A 17,905-nucleotide genomic window follows, 5' to 3' on the forward strand; every position below is an offset into this window, starting at 1 on the left:
TACAAATTTCAGAATATTTTTTAAAAAATGTTTTGAAACCTATTTAAAAATCCTATTAACACAGAATGCATGATTTTATGCTTAAACGTCACGGGGATTAAATATTGCAGTTTGAATGGGTTTCAATGGGGACATTTTTGTCCTTGAGGTCCTGAGTGTAACTATTTTGTGTAGCTAGTTTAAAATAGATTTATGAAAGCAAATGAGGGTGAAATATTAAAATTCCAGTAAAAATACACACCTTTTGCAAAAGTTATGCTGTTTGCATTAACATAGACAAAATAATTTTTTTTAAAAATGAAAAAGACAAAGATGTCCATAAGGACGCACAAGGGATAAAAAAGGCTTCCGTCTTGTCACCCTATCCCATAGCCCATAGATATGAAGAATTCGGGAGATTGTTGTCACATGTAGGGAGTAGTACTTGCCAGAAATAGCTGCAGTTCTTTTAATGTTGCTGAAGACCTCTTGACAGCCTCCCTGACCAGTTTTCTCCTGATCTTCTCATCAATTTTAGAGGGGTGTTCTGTGCTTACTTGTTGATTATTGTCTTTACAGTGTTCCATAGTATATCAAATGCCTTGGAAAAAAGATTTGTTGTAACCCTCTCTTGATTGATATTTTTCAACAATGAGATCCCGTAGCTGCTTTGTAAACTCCTATAATCCTGTAGGAACAGCTTTATTTGCGGTTAATCAATCACTTGAATTGATGGCAGATGTATACTGATTAATATTTAACATGAGTTTGAATGTGATTGGTTGATTCTGAACACTGCCACATTCCTAATATAAAAGAGTGTGCACTCTTATGCAAGCTGGGTATTGGAGGTTTTTGTTTTTCCCCCAAAAAAACATTTCTGGGTGTTTGTCACTTCATATTTATATGTTGCAATTTCAAAATAATTATGAAAATGATTTAACTAAGCTTTAACCTAGTTAAAAAAAAAATACATCACAAAAACCTGCCATTTGAACAGATGTGTGTAGACTTTTTTTTAGCAACTGTATTTCATATATTATGGGGAGACCATAGTAATGTGTATTCGAAGGAATTTAAAAGAATGTTGATTAATAAGCATGGTTCAACCAGGGACTTTTTCACTGTCATGGGATCAATAGTGTAGTGTAATGTAAAGAGTTCCCATACTTTAGACGACTTTGGTTGTTTTGTTGTCTCCGTGGTGACTTGACATTTCCATCAAATGCATTTTTAGTCTCAGAGAAGTGATGTAGCATGGCACAGCGTGCTTAATAACATAGTCCAACTAATCGCTAATGAAATTCGTTGCTACCTACTTTTATTATTGAATTAAAATTTTTATTATTGAAGCTGGGGCACACAGTGGTTTAGTGGTTAGTGCATTCGCCTCACACCCCCAGGGTCGGGGTTTTGATTCCCACCGTGGCCCTGTGTGTGCGGAGTTTGCATGTTCTCCCCGTGCTGCGGGGGTTGCCTCCGGGTACTCCGGTTTCCTCCCCCAGTCCAAAGACATGCATGGTAGGCTGATTGGCATGTCCAAAGTGTCTGTAGTGTATGAATGGGTGTGTGAGTGTGTATGTGATTGTGCCCTGCGATGGATTGGCACCCTGTCCAGGGTGTACCCCGCCCTGTGCGCCATGCTCCCTGGGATAAGCTCCAGGTTTCCCCGTGACCCTGAAAGATAAGCAGTATAGAAAATGGATTTGTGGATGGATTATTGAAGCCTAAATGAATTATATTCCTACATACCTGAACTCATTTTTAACCAAAATATCAGATTGTAATAATGAATGTCCAGGAAAAGGAATAGTTCTAAACGCAGTGTTTATTAAGGAGCAAACAGACATATCAGAGGTTAGGCTGACTCAGATGATAATTATTTATTAAACGTTGGTCTAGCAGCAGGAGGAACCATGTAAGAGATGACAACATTAACCACAATATAAACATAATAGTTCTGTTGACGATAGTAAAAAACATCCTCACTGTAGCACCAGAACATCCTTGCTATATCTAGGGACATATTGTGGAAAAAACTTCTGTAATGAATTCCCAGAAACAGGGATAGATCCAGAGTTTATTAAGGAGTAGACAGATATATCAGAGGTTAGTCTGACTCAGATTCTAGTCATTTCCAGATAAAAAAAAGGGGTTGAAAAATCCAAGGCCAGGAAAGGAATAAAAAGGGCAAAGCAAGTTCACAACAATATCTCAGATGAAAAAAAAATGACTCAGAAACTGTGGAAAGACTTCACAAAGACACATATCACACAAGCTGTTTAAACAGAGTGAGCAGTCAAGCTAGGTTTACGTGGTTTTGCATACTGCTCAGAAGTCCAGTGATGGTGCACTCTGGTGGCCGCTGGTGAAAGTACAAAGGGTGGCTGTTACACGTAGAACCTTAAAAATATCAGGTTCATGAATGGTATATTCGCAAAATTCAAAAGAATTCAGGAAGCAAAACAGTTGGGGGTGCTATTAAGAGATATTCCTGCTTTATATGTTGTTTTGAAATGTACAGTTCTGTGTAGTCTACAGTATGTCTGCTATTATTTGCTGCCATCAGGAATTATTGCAAAAAAAAAATATGCTAAAGCATTCACAATGAAGCGTCTGCCATTATTTAACAGATAGAGCTGTATGCAGAGGAATATCATTGTTTCATAGACTTTCAATCTGAAGGCGAGGGATGAATTGTTGCTCCAGAATGCTTTTTTATGACTTATTTTAAAAACTCAGGCTTTGACCTGCTTCAGCCCTGAGGCTGCCTCTTGTTGAGCTCTGTCTCCACCGCCTCCTCTGTCTCTTTCTCTCGCTCTCTCTTCTGCGTCTTGCTGCAGATTGAGGTTCAGACACACCTTGCATTGCATTTCTTTATAATGCTGTTTATAACTGCGTCATCTCTCTCTCTCTTTCTCTCTCTCTCAGTCGGAAGATCTTGGTGCATGCTCACAGTTTGAGGCGAGTCGGAACGCTCGGAATATGATGCCCAGTGCCAGTTGTGGTGTGTTTCCAGAATTCTCCCTGCGAAAGCCCTCTTCTGAGACTGACATTGAGAACTGGGCATCTAAGCATTTCAGCAAACACACACAGGTACTTGCCCTCCATACATGTGATTATATTATATATTACAGCAGTCAATGCAGATAATGTAGTTCTTCGGGACAGAGGGTGTGCCTGAGATAAAAAAAAAAATCATAATAATAAAAGCTGAAAGGTTGCATAAGGATTTTTCTTATTTGGACGAATTGGAAGGTAGCATTGTATGTAAAGCCACCAGCATGATATCGCTGACTGAGTACCAACTGTTATTTAAATGCTGCCCAAAAGGTACAAACAACATTACCATACCATTGGCATGTGCCTAATATCTATACACTAATCTTATCCTATCTCCATCTGTCAGGGTCTGTTCAGGAGAAAGGTGTCTATTGCAAACATGCTGGCCTGGAGCAGCGAGCCTATCAAAAAGCCCATGATCCACACAATGGACCGTACAGTCAAGCGTGAGGCCGTGGAGCTCTTCAAGCACATCCAGACCTACATGGGGGACAGGAGGGGCAAAGGTGAGCCTCTGGTTGTGGCTCTGGAGATTGCAGTGCGTGGCTGGAGCAACCAAGGCCTCCGTGATGAGCTTTACATTCAGCTGTGCCGACAGACCACCGAGAACTTCCGTTATGACAGCTTACAGAGGGGCTGGGAGCTCATGGCCATCTGTCTGGCCTTCTTTCCTCCTACACCGCGCTTCCACAACTACCTGGAAGGTTACATTTACAGGCACATTGACCCACTGAACGACACCAAAGGTAGGACCCAGACACATACTTATGCACACTTAATAAAGATGTTGATCAAAATATTTTGATTTTGCAGAAAAAGCCATAACGTCTCATTTTTTGCCATAATAACCAGTATTGGTGTGTATGCATGTATCTATAGGAGTGGCTGTCAGCAGCTATGCGAAGTATTGTTACCGCAAATTACAGAAAGCTGCGTTGACTGGAGCGAAAAAGGTTGGTGCCTACAATTCTTTCTACTTTTTCCTTTGCAGTTGTATTTATTTATTTATCTTTAGCATGTTTCTTTACCTTCAGTATTGCTTGAGAGTTAAAGGCCCCATAAAATAGCATCATAGCTATGATTTGATTCCATTTGTTGATGTTTTTATGAATCAGCAGAAAATGTTTGATCGTTTTCCTGGAAGTATTGATCTGTAAAAATTAAAAGGAGAATGTCTCCAAAATGATTTTTTTTTCCAGATCCTATCGTACTGGTGTCCTAAGGGACAGGGAGAAAAAGCTCCGAAACAGCAATTTTTATTTCATGTATTGTGTGCCTCATTTGTGGTCCATCATTTTGGTTCATATATACATATACACTATATGACTAAAAGTATGTGGAGACCTGATCATGACCCCCATATGTGCTTGTTGAACATCCCATTCCAAAGGCATTAATATGGAGCTGGCCCCACATTTACTGTTATAATAACCTCCACTTTCCTGGGAAGGCTTTCCACTAGATTTTGGAGCGTGGCTGTGAGGATTTGTGTTCATTCAGCCACAAGAGCATTAGTGAGGTCAGGTGAGTGGGGTTGAGATCAGGGCTCTCGAGTTCTTCCACTCGAACTTTGGCAAACCATGTCATTGGGTAGGCTTTCACACATTTATTTAGACAGGTATAAAGACCATTTTCATGACAAGGCCGAAACAGAACTCCGACGACACACCCATAGTTCTCCATCTGAAGAACTTTCTGCAAATAAAATTCATCTACTGTTTAGATCTTGTCTCCAGATGTATCTTCCCCCTTCCTTTTTGCTTTTGACTGAAGCATTATTCTTGTTTAAAAGAAAACAGTGTCCATTGGGGTGAGGTCAGGGCTCTGTGCAGGCCACTCGAGTTCCTCCACTCCAACCTTTGCAAACCATGTCTTCATGCACAAGAGCATTGTCATACTGGAACAGGTTTGGGATGCTTAGTTCCAGTGAAGGGAACTCGTAATGCTAAAGCATACATATACATTCTAGACATTCATGTGCCTCCAAATTGTGGCAAAATGGGGGTCATGGTCAGACGTCCATATACCTTTGGACATACAGTGTATATGTATATAGGGTGTATGTAGATTTATATACATCCTATACATGCATATGAGTGTATGTGTGTATCTAGGCCTGAGTGTGCGTGAGAAGTTTAATTGCCTTGTGTATTTATGCCAGCTGCCCACATGAAATGCCAGTATGTGTTCTCAGGAGGCATTGCTAAGAAGTCCTCTTTCTCTATCTATCTATCTATCTATCTATCTATCCATCCATCCACTGCAGGGTTTGAAAAAGCCTTGTATCGAGGAGGTAGCTTATGCTCGGAATGCCATCTTTAACCCCTCTATGTTTGGCTCTTCCCTGGAAGAAGTGATGGCAATGCAGAAGGAGCGCTACCCTGACCGACAGCTGCCGTGGGTACAGACCCGTCTGTCAGAGGAAGTATTAGGCTTAAACGGAGACCAAACTGAAGGTATCTTCAGGTGAGATGTGAAGATCATCATACATACCATACAAAACCGTCATACATAATCTAAAAACAACGTGGCACTAACTGGTCACGGAATGAACGGATTCCATGGGTGACTGTGGCTCAGGTGGTAGAGCGGGATGTCCATTAATCGTAGGGTTGGCGGTTCAATTCACGGCCCACGTGACTCCACATACCGAAGTGTCCTTGGGCAAGACACTGAACCCCAAGTTGCTCCCCATGGCAAGTTAGCGCCTTGCATGACAGCTCTGCTACCACTGGTGTGTGAGTGTGTGTGAATGCTTGAATGAGACATAGTGTAAAGCGCTTTGGAACCGCTAAGGTTAAAAAAAGAGCTATATAAGTGCAGACCATTTACCAATGAATGAATGAACAAACAATCTGTACATTCCTTTTGTACTATGAAGCATTTTATGATTTAAGCTAGTTTTTATTACCAACACAACATTACAAAACTAATCATCACTCGGCATCACTTGGGTATGGAAAGAATTCTGTATGGCAAAGATACATCGAAAATATTGCAAACATAAAATATACACAATAAAAAAAAACTTCAATCAATCAAATCAATACTTGGCATGGCCACTACACGCTTTTAAATTCTCTTTGGTACACTGTTGTTCAGTTTTATAAGGAAATTACTTGGCAGGTTCTTCCAGCTGGAAGTCAACATGCCAAAGATATTCTGCAAGCTTGTTTTTCTTGTTTTTATCTTGTTGTATGTTAGTCTTTAATTTCTTTAAAGGCTCATGTCACATAATAAATGTAAAGGATGCTAGGACGGATGAAAATGCAGATAAGAGTTTAATGAAAGAGAGACAGGCAGACAAATCCAAAACACAAGACAATAGCAAGGTCAAGAAACAGACAAAGAGTCAGGTGATTGGCAAACAGGCATAAACTGGGCAAGGCTAGAATCGAGAATGAGAACAAGAACCATGAAACAAAACAAGGAACAGGGTATAATTCCTTGGTAAAATAATAACAGTAATACTTCGCAAAGACATTGTTAGAAAACGATCTCTTTATACTGTGGAATGAGTGTGTGAGATTGGATGCAGGTGTGAGTGATTAGAATGAATAAGTGTTCTGGGAATTGCAGTCCATGGCGGCCATGTTTGTAGGTTGCAGTGCAGGATGGGAAACGTAGTCGCTGGTTTGCCGTGATATGACAGCTCACTGCAATATGTCATTTATAATTGCTTGTTTCTCTTGCACACTAATACAGAAGGAATAAAATATAGCTGATAGTCTCTGGATCCACCGCAACCCTGAGCAAGCTAAAGTTTTACTCAAGATGGATGAATGAATGAACGAATGAATGAAAATATATAGCATTGTATCTAGGACAAAAAGTGTTACAAATGCTACAAGGCTTGTGTTACGAAGTGTTTGTGAATCTGTCTGGCAGGGTGCCTGGAGATATAGACGAGGTAAATGCACTGAAGTTGCAAGTGGACCAGTGGAAAATACCAACCGGCTTGGAGGACCCACACATTCCAGGTATATTCTGATATATTCTCAAATGTTAAGTGAGAAATCAACAGGTTATCGTTAAAGCTAAATAATAATAATAATAATAATAATTAAAAATAACGCACCAAGTGAAATGATAGTTATTCATTGTTTTTATATTGCTATTATACAGCAGCATCCATCATAGAAGGAAAATAACTGTCTGTCTATTTAAACACAAATTTAAGTACAAAAACCTACTCTTATATACACAGATCATCCACAGAGTTTGGCACATACACACACACACACACAGACACAGACACAGACATGCACACACACACGCACACTTCTCTTTTTAATATGAACACACACAGACAGGCACACACACATAGAAACACACACGCTTTTAGCCTTGGGCAATTGCAGTGCTCCATTTCCCACAGAATATAAATAGCCCAATCTCCAAGTGCATTATAGGAAGAGAAGAAACAAACCCTCTCTACGTCTACAGAACATGAAGAAAGTAAAGCTTAGGCTTAAACGGAGTTGAATTTTCTAGTCATGTTTTGCTAGTTTATTTGAATGTACATATATAATATATACAGTCTATGTTGTGTTTTTGATACTACGCTAGGCAGTTCTTCTTTGGGTTTGCTGCGCAACCGTAACAATGACAGTTTATTGGACAATGAACTGGCCAACCAAATACTAACCCAGAGTTCATCTCTAGAGTGGCCAAACAGTGCTTATTCCTGAGTTTACATACAACTCAATACACTACAATCTATATATTTTTTTTTCATAGTTATTTATTTCTTATTGGAGATGAACGTATCACACAGCAGCATGCCACAAAGAATAAATAGCAATAGCAAAGATTGTAACAACTCCGTCAGTACAATTGGTTTGATAATATTCAGATGCACATTTCATTGAACCACGACTAACAGGTGCGCTACGCAAGATTTCACAACACGCTCTCAGACTAATGATAAGAAAGGTAAGAAAGAAGCCAGCAGTCACTCAAAAAGAGTTGCAGGATGACCTGAAAGCAGCAGAATCAACAATTATTCGGTCAGATGAAACAAAAGAAGAACTCTTTAGCAATAATTCAGCTCGTCATTTTATGAGTAAGTAGGGTTGTGCGTAAGAACACCATACCCACAGTGAAGCACGGTGGTGGTAGTATCATGATACGGAACTGCTTCTCTGCAAACTGTACTGGGGCATTAAGCATCAACAAATGAAATGTGAATAGAGGAATGTATTAGAGGAGAATTTAATCTCATCAGCCAAGAAGCTGAATCTGGGGAGAAGATGGATGTTTCAAGAAGACAACAGCCCCAAAAATACAGACAAAATAGCTCAAGAAAGGGCTTGCATGGCCTAACCAATCTCCATCAGAATGACCCTTGCAAGCTTGGAGAATTGTGGTGTCCAAATACTTATATCCCCTCACTGTCTGTATAGTAACATTACCTTACATAGTATCACTTCTGACTTTTTTTAATTCAATTAAGTAACATTATCTTACATAGTATCACTTCTGACTTTTTTTAATTCAATGAACAAACTTAATTGTTAACAAAAAAAAATTGTCTTTCCTCTATCTTTCTCATTAGCATCATTGTTGAAGCTGTGGTACAGGGAATTGGAGGATCCAGTAATTCCTCATGAGTACTATGAAGAATGCATCTCTAACTATGACAGTCCTGAAGCTGCTGTCAGTGTCATCCATAACCTTCCTCACATCAACAAACTGGTGCTCTGCTACCTCATCCGTTTCTTACAGGTCAGTCTTTCTTTTAGTTCAATTATTTAAAAATAACTGTACTGCTGCTGTAAGTAAAATCTGTATTGCACTAAAAGGACACCATTTTAAAAGGAAATCCATTTGGCCTACTATGCCTATAAATATAACTGACCTTATAGCTTTCTTTTCTGCCAGAAATCTCGGATGTATGCAATTACAAATGTCGAGTATAAACTACTACTGCCATTAAATGAAAAAGATTGACTATCAGTATTCATGGCATTCACAGCAGCAAGTTTAGTTACTGTTACATTTTATATAGTGCTTTTCTGAACACTCAAAGTGCTTTACATTGTATGGGGGGAAATCTCTTCAACCACCACCAGTGTGTAGCATCCACCTGGATGATGCAGCCATAGTGCGCCAGAACGCTCACCACACACCAGCTATTGGTGGAGAGGAGAGTGTGATGTAGCCAATTCACGCATGGAGATTATTAGGAGCTCATGATAGATAAGGGCCAGTGGGGGAAATTCACCAGGACACTGGGGTATACTCCTACTCTTAAGGAGAAGTGTCCTGGGATTTTTAATGACCACAGAGAGTCAGGACCTCAGTTTAACCTCATCCAAATGACCGTGCTGTGTTTACACTATAGTGACAGGGATATTAGGCCTCACACAGACCACATGGTGAGCACCCCCTGCTGGCTCACTAATATCACTTCCAGCATCAACCTTAGCTTTCCCCAGGAGGTCTCTCATCCACGTACTGGCCACACTTAACCCTGTTTAGCTTCAGTGGGACACCAGGCAAGAACTGCAGGTTGACGTGAGTCTGGTGAGTATATTCTTGAAAGTTTTAAAAGAAAAGTATTAAAAGAAGATTTTAGTGGACCTGACGTTGACATGAGGAGGCCATGCAAAACTCCACACTGACAGTTTATCGTTAGGGACAATAGTTTGTTTTTTTTTTTGTTTTTTTTTACCACTCATGCTCATTCCCAAAGAAATTCTGACCACCCCTAACGTTTAACCAATCCTTTGGATCACAACTAATCGTCCCTGGACAGATGCGCCATGCAAGATTTCACAGCGCTCTCAAACTAATGATAAAGAAGGTAACAGAGAAGCCAAAAGTCACTCAAAAAGAGTTGCAAGACGACCCGAAAGCAGCAGGAAAAACAGTTACACAGAGAACAATATGCAGTGAACTGCACAGCAAACATCTCTGTTCCTACTCCTCAGGGAAAAGAAAAGAAGCACAGAGTTCCAAGTCTACAAATTTGCACATGAGTATTTAGACAAACCAGAGCTCTTTTGGAAATAAAAAAATAGAACTCTTTTTCAAAAATTCAGCTTGTCATATTTGGAGAAAGAAGGGCTGCACGTATGAACTACCCAAGAACACCACCATACCCACAGTGAAGTACGTGAGTGAGAGTATTATGATATGGGATTGATCTCCCACTAGATTCTTAGAAACATTCATAAGAAGACCCCCCCCCCCTCATGGTTTACTGAAGGCACTGAACATGAGGAAGATCAAGCAGAATATTCAACTGTGAGGGTGTCAAGAAGACAGTGTGAGTTTTCTTTAGGCTGTACTATTTATAGTACAGTTTATCAGCAGTAGCTTAATTACTTAAGTCAGGATTCAAGAACCAGTGAGGTTTATAGAATGTTAGTTTACTCAAGTAAATTACCTAGCTAATTTCATGCTTAAGGAGACATCATTACAAGCAGACATCTTTAAACTAAAGGCTCTACAACTGGAACCTTGTTTAACGCCAACCCAACATTATCCTATAAAAAAAACCCTACTCAGGCTCTTACACCTCGACTCTGCGCACTTTGCTTTTCTAAAACTCAATTATAATTCGTGTATAGTAGCACTACTTGTATTGTTCTCCACTTGATATATCACTTTGCTTGTATTTCCTCATTTGGATAAAAGCGTCTCCTAAATGAATAAATGTAAATGTAAATGTAATGCAGTGAAACCTCTAAATCAATTGCTTGCAACTGTGTTCTCAGTACTGTCTTGAGAGAAATGTGCTGTGCACACCAGTCTTTCCAGTTTGCGCTCTCTTGCTATCTGTGAAATCAAAAAAGGGTGCGTCTGTGCTATCGTAGGTTTTACCTTGATAAATCTTATATTCTAAATCTGTAGGCGTAGTGGTGTTTTCAAACCCTAAATGCCACTGTGTGAACTGTTGTGAAGTATCATTTTCAGACATCTTTTAGTCATGTGACATGGAACAGTTGAGCTTATATTTTAATCAGTGTTTCAATCAAAGCTTGCTGTGCAGAAACCATCTCCCCTTCTGCATTTTCTATTATTTGTGTGTAAATTAATTTAAACCAGAATGGCTGGAAAATCACCAGATGAAGACACCAGTTAAGCATGTAAGTGTGTTATGTATACGAAGAACAAGGTTTAGTTAAATATTCATTTTTAAGATGTTTTTACTCCTCTGGACATTGGGGCTGGTTCTAGAGGGAAAGCCTGTGGACAGTTCTTCAAAGATGGCCTCTAGACTGGAATTCTCGCTAGAGATCATGTCTAGTGATGCTCCATAGAAATCTATCCGAATCTATTCATGAAGTAACATTCCCTTATTAATATAGTAAGTCTATTGACACAATACTCAGCAGTATGAATGCTATTAGGATAGCAGGAACATTCTCAAATTGCACTTATCAGCACTGTAGGTCTGATGACCTCCCTCAAGTTATGTTTTATGATTTAACACTGTCTCGCTCACATGAGCTTCCTTTAATGCCTCACATTTAGGCCTGGTCTCTAAAGATGATATGAAAATGATCATGTATATAAATCCTTAGCGTACGTAAATAAGCTTTATATGTACGATACAATAGAGTTCACCCTGTTTCGGCGCATACTCTTGAAATGCTCTGTATCAGCATTAAGCATGTCGAGGTTGGCTGTGTATCAGTAAATACAAAATCATTTGTCTTGTATGCAGTACAGTACTGTAGAGAGATCAGTTTTCAGTTCAGTTCAATTTAATTTTTTTTTGTATAGCGCTTTTAACAATGGACATTGTCTCAAAGCAACTTTACAGAAATATATAAACACAGGATACAGTTTTTAAGTGTGTGAATTTATCCCTATTGAGAGAACCGATGGCAAGGAAAAACTCCCTAAGATGATATGAGGAAGAAACCTTGAGAGGAACCAGACTCAGAAGGGAACCCGTCCTCATCTGGGTAACGACGGATAATGTGAAAGTAAAGGGAAGTTCATTATGGTTTTTACATGAAGTCTGTTTGTTGAATTAGTCCACTGTTCACCAAAGAAGACCTGAGTCCAAAACTGTATGTGGTAATTGCAGTCCCAAGGCCATCGCAGCAACCGTAGCCCCAGCAACCACATATAATTGGTCATTTGGTTACAACACAACTCCTTCTCATTATGTCTCTATCTGGCTGTGTATTTCTGTATCGTTGCTCTCAGTGCAGTCTGTTGGCCAAAAGAAGAAGAGAAGAAGCATGCTCTATCGGTTACATATATATTACTGACCCTTGTTGGGAAGCTGGGGTCAGAGCACGGGGTCAGCACCCCTGGAGCAGAAAGAATTAAGGGTCTTCTTCATTGGAAGCGCAGAACCTTAACCGTTGAGCCAACACTGCCCTAGAAGTGCCATGCCTAATAATAACTGCCTGTTTTCTCTGCTTTCTTGTACAGGTTTTTGCTCAGCCCGCCAATGTTTCTATCACTAAAATGGACGTGAGTAACTTGGCAATGGTGATGGCCCCCAACTGCCTGCGATGTCTCTCTGATGACCCGCGCATCATTTTTGAGAACACCCGCAAAGAGATGAGCTTTATCCGGGTGCTCATTCAGCACCTCGATACTAGCTTCATGGATGGAATTCTATAGTCCACCTTATTTACACAAACACACACACACACACACGTATACACATACACATACACACATACATACGTATGCTACAACACACACATATATACCCTGACATATTCACCACACACGCATAACAATTACACAAAAAATTTTAAACGTAATTCACAGACAAGCAAAAGCCAGTCTGTATAGTCAGATGTAGAACAGGAGGCACGAACCCTAATTACTGCACTGACACACACTCACACTTACAAAAGCACAAATTGAATCTCTTTTACGTACAAACACATACAGACACACTTAGAAGACAACACATACATTCCATTTTAGCCCCTTTTATCATTTCTGAATGTGTTTGATTGGAGATGTGAGTGTATAGCACTGTCTTGTGTGTTTGTCTGTTGAATGTTGTGTGGACATGTGTGTGGTTTTTTTAATCTGACTGACCTATATAACTGTCTACAACAGTCTACTTGCTTTTATATAATTAATTTATTTTTTTTTTGTATTTATTTTAACGGGGGTTTATTACTACTGCCTTTTGAAACAAATTGTCAGCCTCATGTCGAGTGTGAATGTCTGTGTGTATGCACATGTATGAACAATATGTTCCACTTAGTAGTTTTCTTTAATGGAAATTGTCACCACACGTACTTACATGATCATAACAATCACATATATTCATAGTTTACACAGCCCCAGACCCCCAACACACACACATACACACTGATTAGGCCTGGTGCTTTTAATACTGATATAACACATCGCCTTGCACTACGTCTTCACTTCCCTTCAGGAGAAGCAATGTAGAGTGAAGTAAAAGGATGGAAGATGGAGGGAGAGGCAGAGGGAGTAAGGCAGACAATAAAAACAAATATTCAAAAGTTTTTTTGGGTCACTTATCTGCACATGGAATGTCATGGATATAATGTTCACCTTCATCTATACCATCATAAAATATATAAAAAGATATTTAAAAAAAATAAATATATATATATATATATATATAAAATCCATAAAAGAAGTAAACACAAAGTCGAATAAAGGAATAGTGAAACTTTAAAAAAAAAAAAAAAGGAAGAAAAAGAAAAAAAAAAGCTTAGGTTTGCTTCTCATTGTAGTAAATCGAAACAATTTTAATTGTGATTGAATTAAAGGGAGTCGATTTGAATCGTGTCTAATTGAGAATGCTCTGAGCTGAGAAAAAGATAAAACACTGGGCAGATCACTATATACTCAGAGAGCACACAAAAAACACATTACCACACATGTTCCAACACACACACACACACACACACACACACTCACACACTCACACACACACTCACACACACACTCACACACACACAAAGTTTACCTGGGACACAGACAGGGAAGAAATATACTGTAGATCACTGCTGGAACGTTAGCCTGCTCACGGGTCTGTCTTGCATTATTGCTTTTATTGTTCATGAAATCAGGCTGAAATCCCCTCTCCCTCCTTTTGGTCTGAGATCTGATGGTGACTCTGTAAGTTAGGGTAAGTCTGTCTGAACATTGTTTAATAAACAAATTCAAAAACTTGGAATGTGATCGATCCTTAATCTGTTCAAACACACACACACACACACACACACACAGAAACATACATAAAACATACAACATTATATCATTTTATTACACTTAGATTCCATCAGTACAATCAGTAACACTTTTTGGACAATATTGGACATTATACGGTATTGATCTGGCTTAGTGGTTAGCACGTTCGCCTCAAACTGCTAGGGTTGGGGGTTCGATTCCCGCCTCTCCCCCGTGCTGCAGGGTTTCCTCTGTGTACTCTGGTTTTCTCCCACAGTCCAAAGCATGGTAGGCTGACTGGCATGTCCAAAGTGTCCGTAGTGTGTGATTGCGTATATGATTGTGCTCTGCGATGGATTGGCACCCTGTCCAGGGTGTACCCCGCCTTGTGCCCCATACTCCCTGGGACAGGCTCCAGGTTTCCCCGCGACCCTGTAGGATAAGTTAAAGTAAGTATAATAAGTAAGAATAAGCAAGATGGATTGATGCATTATTGTTCAGTCTGATTTGTGAAGTCCTTATTTTTAAACAAAAATCAAACTTTTTGTTTTTTTTGGAATGTTGTTGGTCCTCAAGGCTTGAGGCTAGTATTTTATGGCCCTCTAAACTTTTAATGATAGCAACAGAGTAATAAATAATAGCTGATAAGAAAGAATACAGCCAGTATTGGGTGTGTTGTCGCATGGTGGCTTGGTAGCACGTTCACCTCACACCTCCAGGGTCGGGGGTTCGATTCCCACCGTGGCCCTGTGTGTGTGCGGAGTTTGCATGTTCTCCCCGTGCTGCGGGGGTTTCCTCCGGGTACTCCGGTTTCCTCCCCCAGTCCAAAGATATGCATGGTAGGCTGATGGGCATGTCCAAAGTGTCCGTGTATGAATGGGTGTGTGAGTGTGTATGTGTGTGTGCCCTGCGATGGATTGGCACCCTGTCCAGGGTGTACCCCGCCTTGTGCCTAATGCTCCCTGGAATAGGCTCCAGGTTTCCCCGTGACCCTGAAAAGGATAAGCGGTGTTTAAGTGTTTACACTAATGTCCTTCAGTTGATGTTACGTTACAATAATAGAGGCCTTAACAGAGATTCCAACTATTTGTAAAACATTGTGTAGATAAACTGACACCTGTATATAAAAATAGTATAGTTATCAATGTATTTAACAAGTATTAAAAACAGATATCTTGCCTTTCTGACACACGGTTATGATGTACAGACAACAGAACAGAATGAGCTCAAACGTGATAGTGTGAGGGGTTAGGAAAATTAGGAAAAAAATTAGGAAACACAAATGTAATCAATATGCTTGTCACGTGCACGTGTTTACGTGTCACATTGACTGTTATCAGTTATCTGTTAAAGATCTGACATTTTCAAAATCCTGACCGGATGTTTTTTAAGGCCATGTCCGGGATAAAGAGTATGTATGTTCACCCTATATACATACAGTAACGGTGATATTAAATGACTTAAACTGTGAGTTTGGCTATATCACCCAACTCTAAGCGTTATTCATTCCCTATTTGGCTTGCACTACTCAAAGGCACGTCCTCACCCATCTCTTGCATTTCATCGGGTGCTTCTCATTTCTTATTTCTGCATCCTCGTTTCCTTTCCTCACTTCCTTTCCGTGCATCTTAGCTCCACCCTTTAGGATGCGAGGGAAGGATGCAAGGATGAGATGCGAGGAGAGAGGAATCGAAGCAAGTAGAATGGAGTATCCTCGCTCTCTCAAGCGTCACTTCAAGGCGACGTCAATTAATGATGACTGTGCTCAGCTGGATGACCTCACTGCGCTTCAGGGGCCTGTACCATGAAGCTAGTTGAACAAACTCAGGATTGCAGGATTAGTTTTGAGTTCACAAAACCAAACCAATCCAATCAGGCTTTATTTATTGGTACCATGATGCTGGTTATCAACATGCTCTGTCAACTCAGGCTTTGATCCTTAAGCTATGATTAGTCCACAAGCACGTGCACATAAACGCGATACGTCGGCACCGAACAGCCAATGGCGTTCAACATAGGGGAAAAAGCAGGTGTGCATACTTCTGGTTGAAATGCATGAAATTATTTTGCGGAAATAAACCTCACTATCCGCAAAAAGGCGACACCGTTGCGACTGCCAAAGCTCGGGAACATTACTGATTGTATAAATGCGTAAGTTTACTTTATGGGCTCACAATGAGAATAAACGGATTGAAAACTCATAACCACAACATCTTTCATGTCATTACATTTAATAATGAATGCAAATTGTTTTAATTAAATGTTTCTCTGTGAAGTGCTCTTCTTACAGTTTGCGCTGGGGAGTTGAATTAGTTCCATCCACCCATATTCTATATCGCTTATCCTCTTCAGGGTCACGGGAAACCTGGAGCCTATCCCAGGGAGCATCGGGCACAAGGCGGGGTACACCCTGGACAGGGTGCTAATCCATCGCAGGGCACAATCACATACACACTCACACACCCATTCATACACTACAGACAATTTGGACATGTCAATCAGCCTACCCTGCATGTCTTTGGACTGGGGGAAGAAACCGGAGTACCCGGAGGAAACCCTCGCAGCACGAGGGAGAACATGCAAACTCCGCACACACACAGGGCCACGGTGGGAATCGAACGCCCGACCCTGGAGACGTCAGGCGAACGTGCTAACAACTAAGCCACCGTGATTGGTCCAAGTTGGGTTTGAGTTTTCTCACCAAGAACATCACCTTCCCCAGCACAGGTTAGGCATGGAGTGTAAGTTACTATGGCGATGAACCCCGGTAAAAGCCAAGCCACTTTCATGGTACCTAAAACTCAGGGTTGGCACAAACTAAACTGAAACTTTCCGGCTAGCCACCTAAACCGGCTTCATGGTACAGGCCCCAGGGATCTGCCGCTATGTTGTTTGATTTTGGTTTATAACAAGATTCTTAATATAGCAAAGTGCATTGATAGTACATGAAATGTCTGGGTTATTCAACAATTCATGAATAAACAATACATGAATTATCGCAGCTGTGACTGTGGCAGATGTAAAGGAGGAGGGAATTTATACGTGCATCAGGTTTTTCGAAAAGAAACACTTCTGCATAGGATACACCTGTGTATCCTCGCACCTAGCTCCTCTGGAAGCTTCCTCGCTTCCTCACTCCTCATTCCTTGCCTCCTCGCGGTACAATTCGAGAATTTAGATGTCCTTCAAGATGGTTGACGTCGATCGATTTCCGGCTCACGTGCTGGAGGACGGAGGAGCGAGGAAACGAGGAAGTGTCAATTTGAGTATCGAGAAGCACCCATTTTGTCAAACCACAAGCTCTCAATGTGGCCTCAGAGCTTCGCTCATGCCTATGCCAGCACTATGTCTGAATAAAACACGCCCCCTCTGTACTCTATGGGCAAAGAAATGTATAAATAAATCAATGTAAAAATAAATAAATGTAGAAATATATAAATAAATACATGTATAAATACATAAATATGGAAATAGATAATTGGAAATAAATAAATAGTAATAAAAAATGTGGAAAAAATACAATAATACATAAAAGTCTAAGGAAATAAAAGTGTAAACATTTATTTATTATATTTCTTTACATTTATGGCATTTGGCAGACAGCCTTATCCAGAGTAACTTACGTTTATTTAATTTATACATCTGAGCAGTTGAAGGTTAAGGGCCTTGCGCAAGGGCCCAACAGTGGTGGCGAAAGGGTTTGAGCTCATGACCTTCTGATCAG

General features: G+C 40.2%; 1 protein-coding gene across 5 annotated transcripts in view; it reads left to right on the forward strand.

Annotated features, from left to right (window-relative positions):
• arhgap39 (Rho GTPase activating protein 39) overlaps positions 1–14,182 on the forward strand; it is a 44,902-nt gene extending 30,720 nt beyond the window's left edge. For 2 of the 5 annotated variants that reach the window (XM_053645875.1, XM_053645900.1), the window contains 7 exons: positions 2,911–3,075; positions 3,389–3,788; positions 3,922–3,995; positions 5,309–5,508; positions 6,931–7,022; positions 8,600–8,769; positions 12,442–14,182. In XM_053645875.1, the coding sequence (XP_053501850.1) occupies positions 2,911–3,075; positions 3,389–3,788; positions 3,922–3,995; positions 5,309–5,508; positions 6,931–7,022; positions 8,600–8,769; positions 12,442–12,636 (1,296 nt within the window). In that variant the 3' untranslated portion in view covers positions 12,637–14,182. Of the gene's footprint in view, positions 1–2,910; positions 3,076–3,388; positions 3,789–3,921; positions 3,996–5,308; positions 5,509–6,930; positions 7,023–8,599; positions 8,770–9,388; positions 10,230–12,441 lie in introns of those variants that run through there. The other 3 variants (XR_008388171.1, XR_008388172.1, XM_053645885.1) reach the window with 3 other exon arrangements.
• The last annotated feature ends 3,723 nt before the right edge of the window (positions 14,183–17,905 follow it).

Source organism: Ictalurus furcatus, chromosome 2, assembly GCF_023375685.1.
Source record: "Ictalurus furcatus strain D&B chromosome 2, Billie_1.0, whole genome shotgun sequence".
Lineage (NCBI taxonomy): Eukaryota > Metazoa > Chordata > Actinopteri > Siluriformes > Ictaluridae > Ictalurus > Ictalurus furcatus.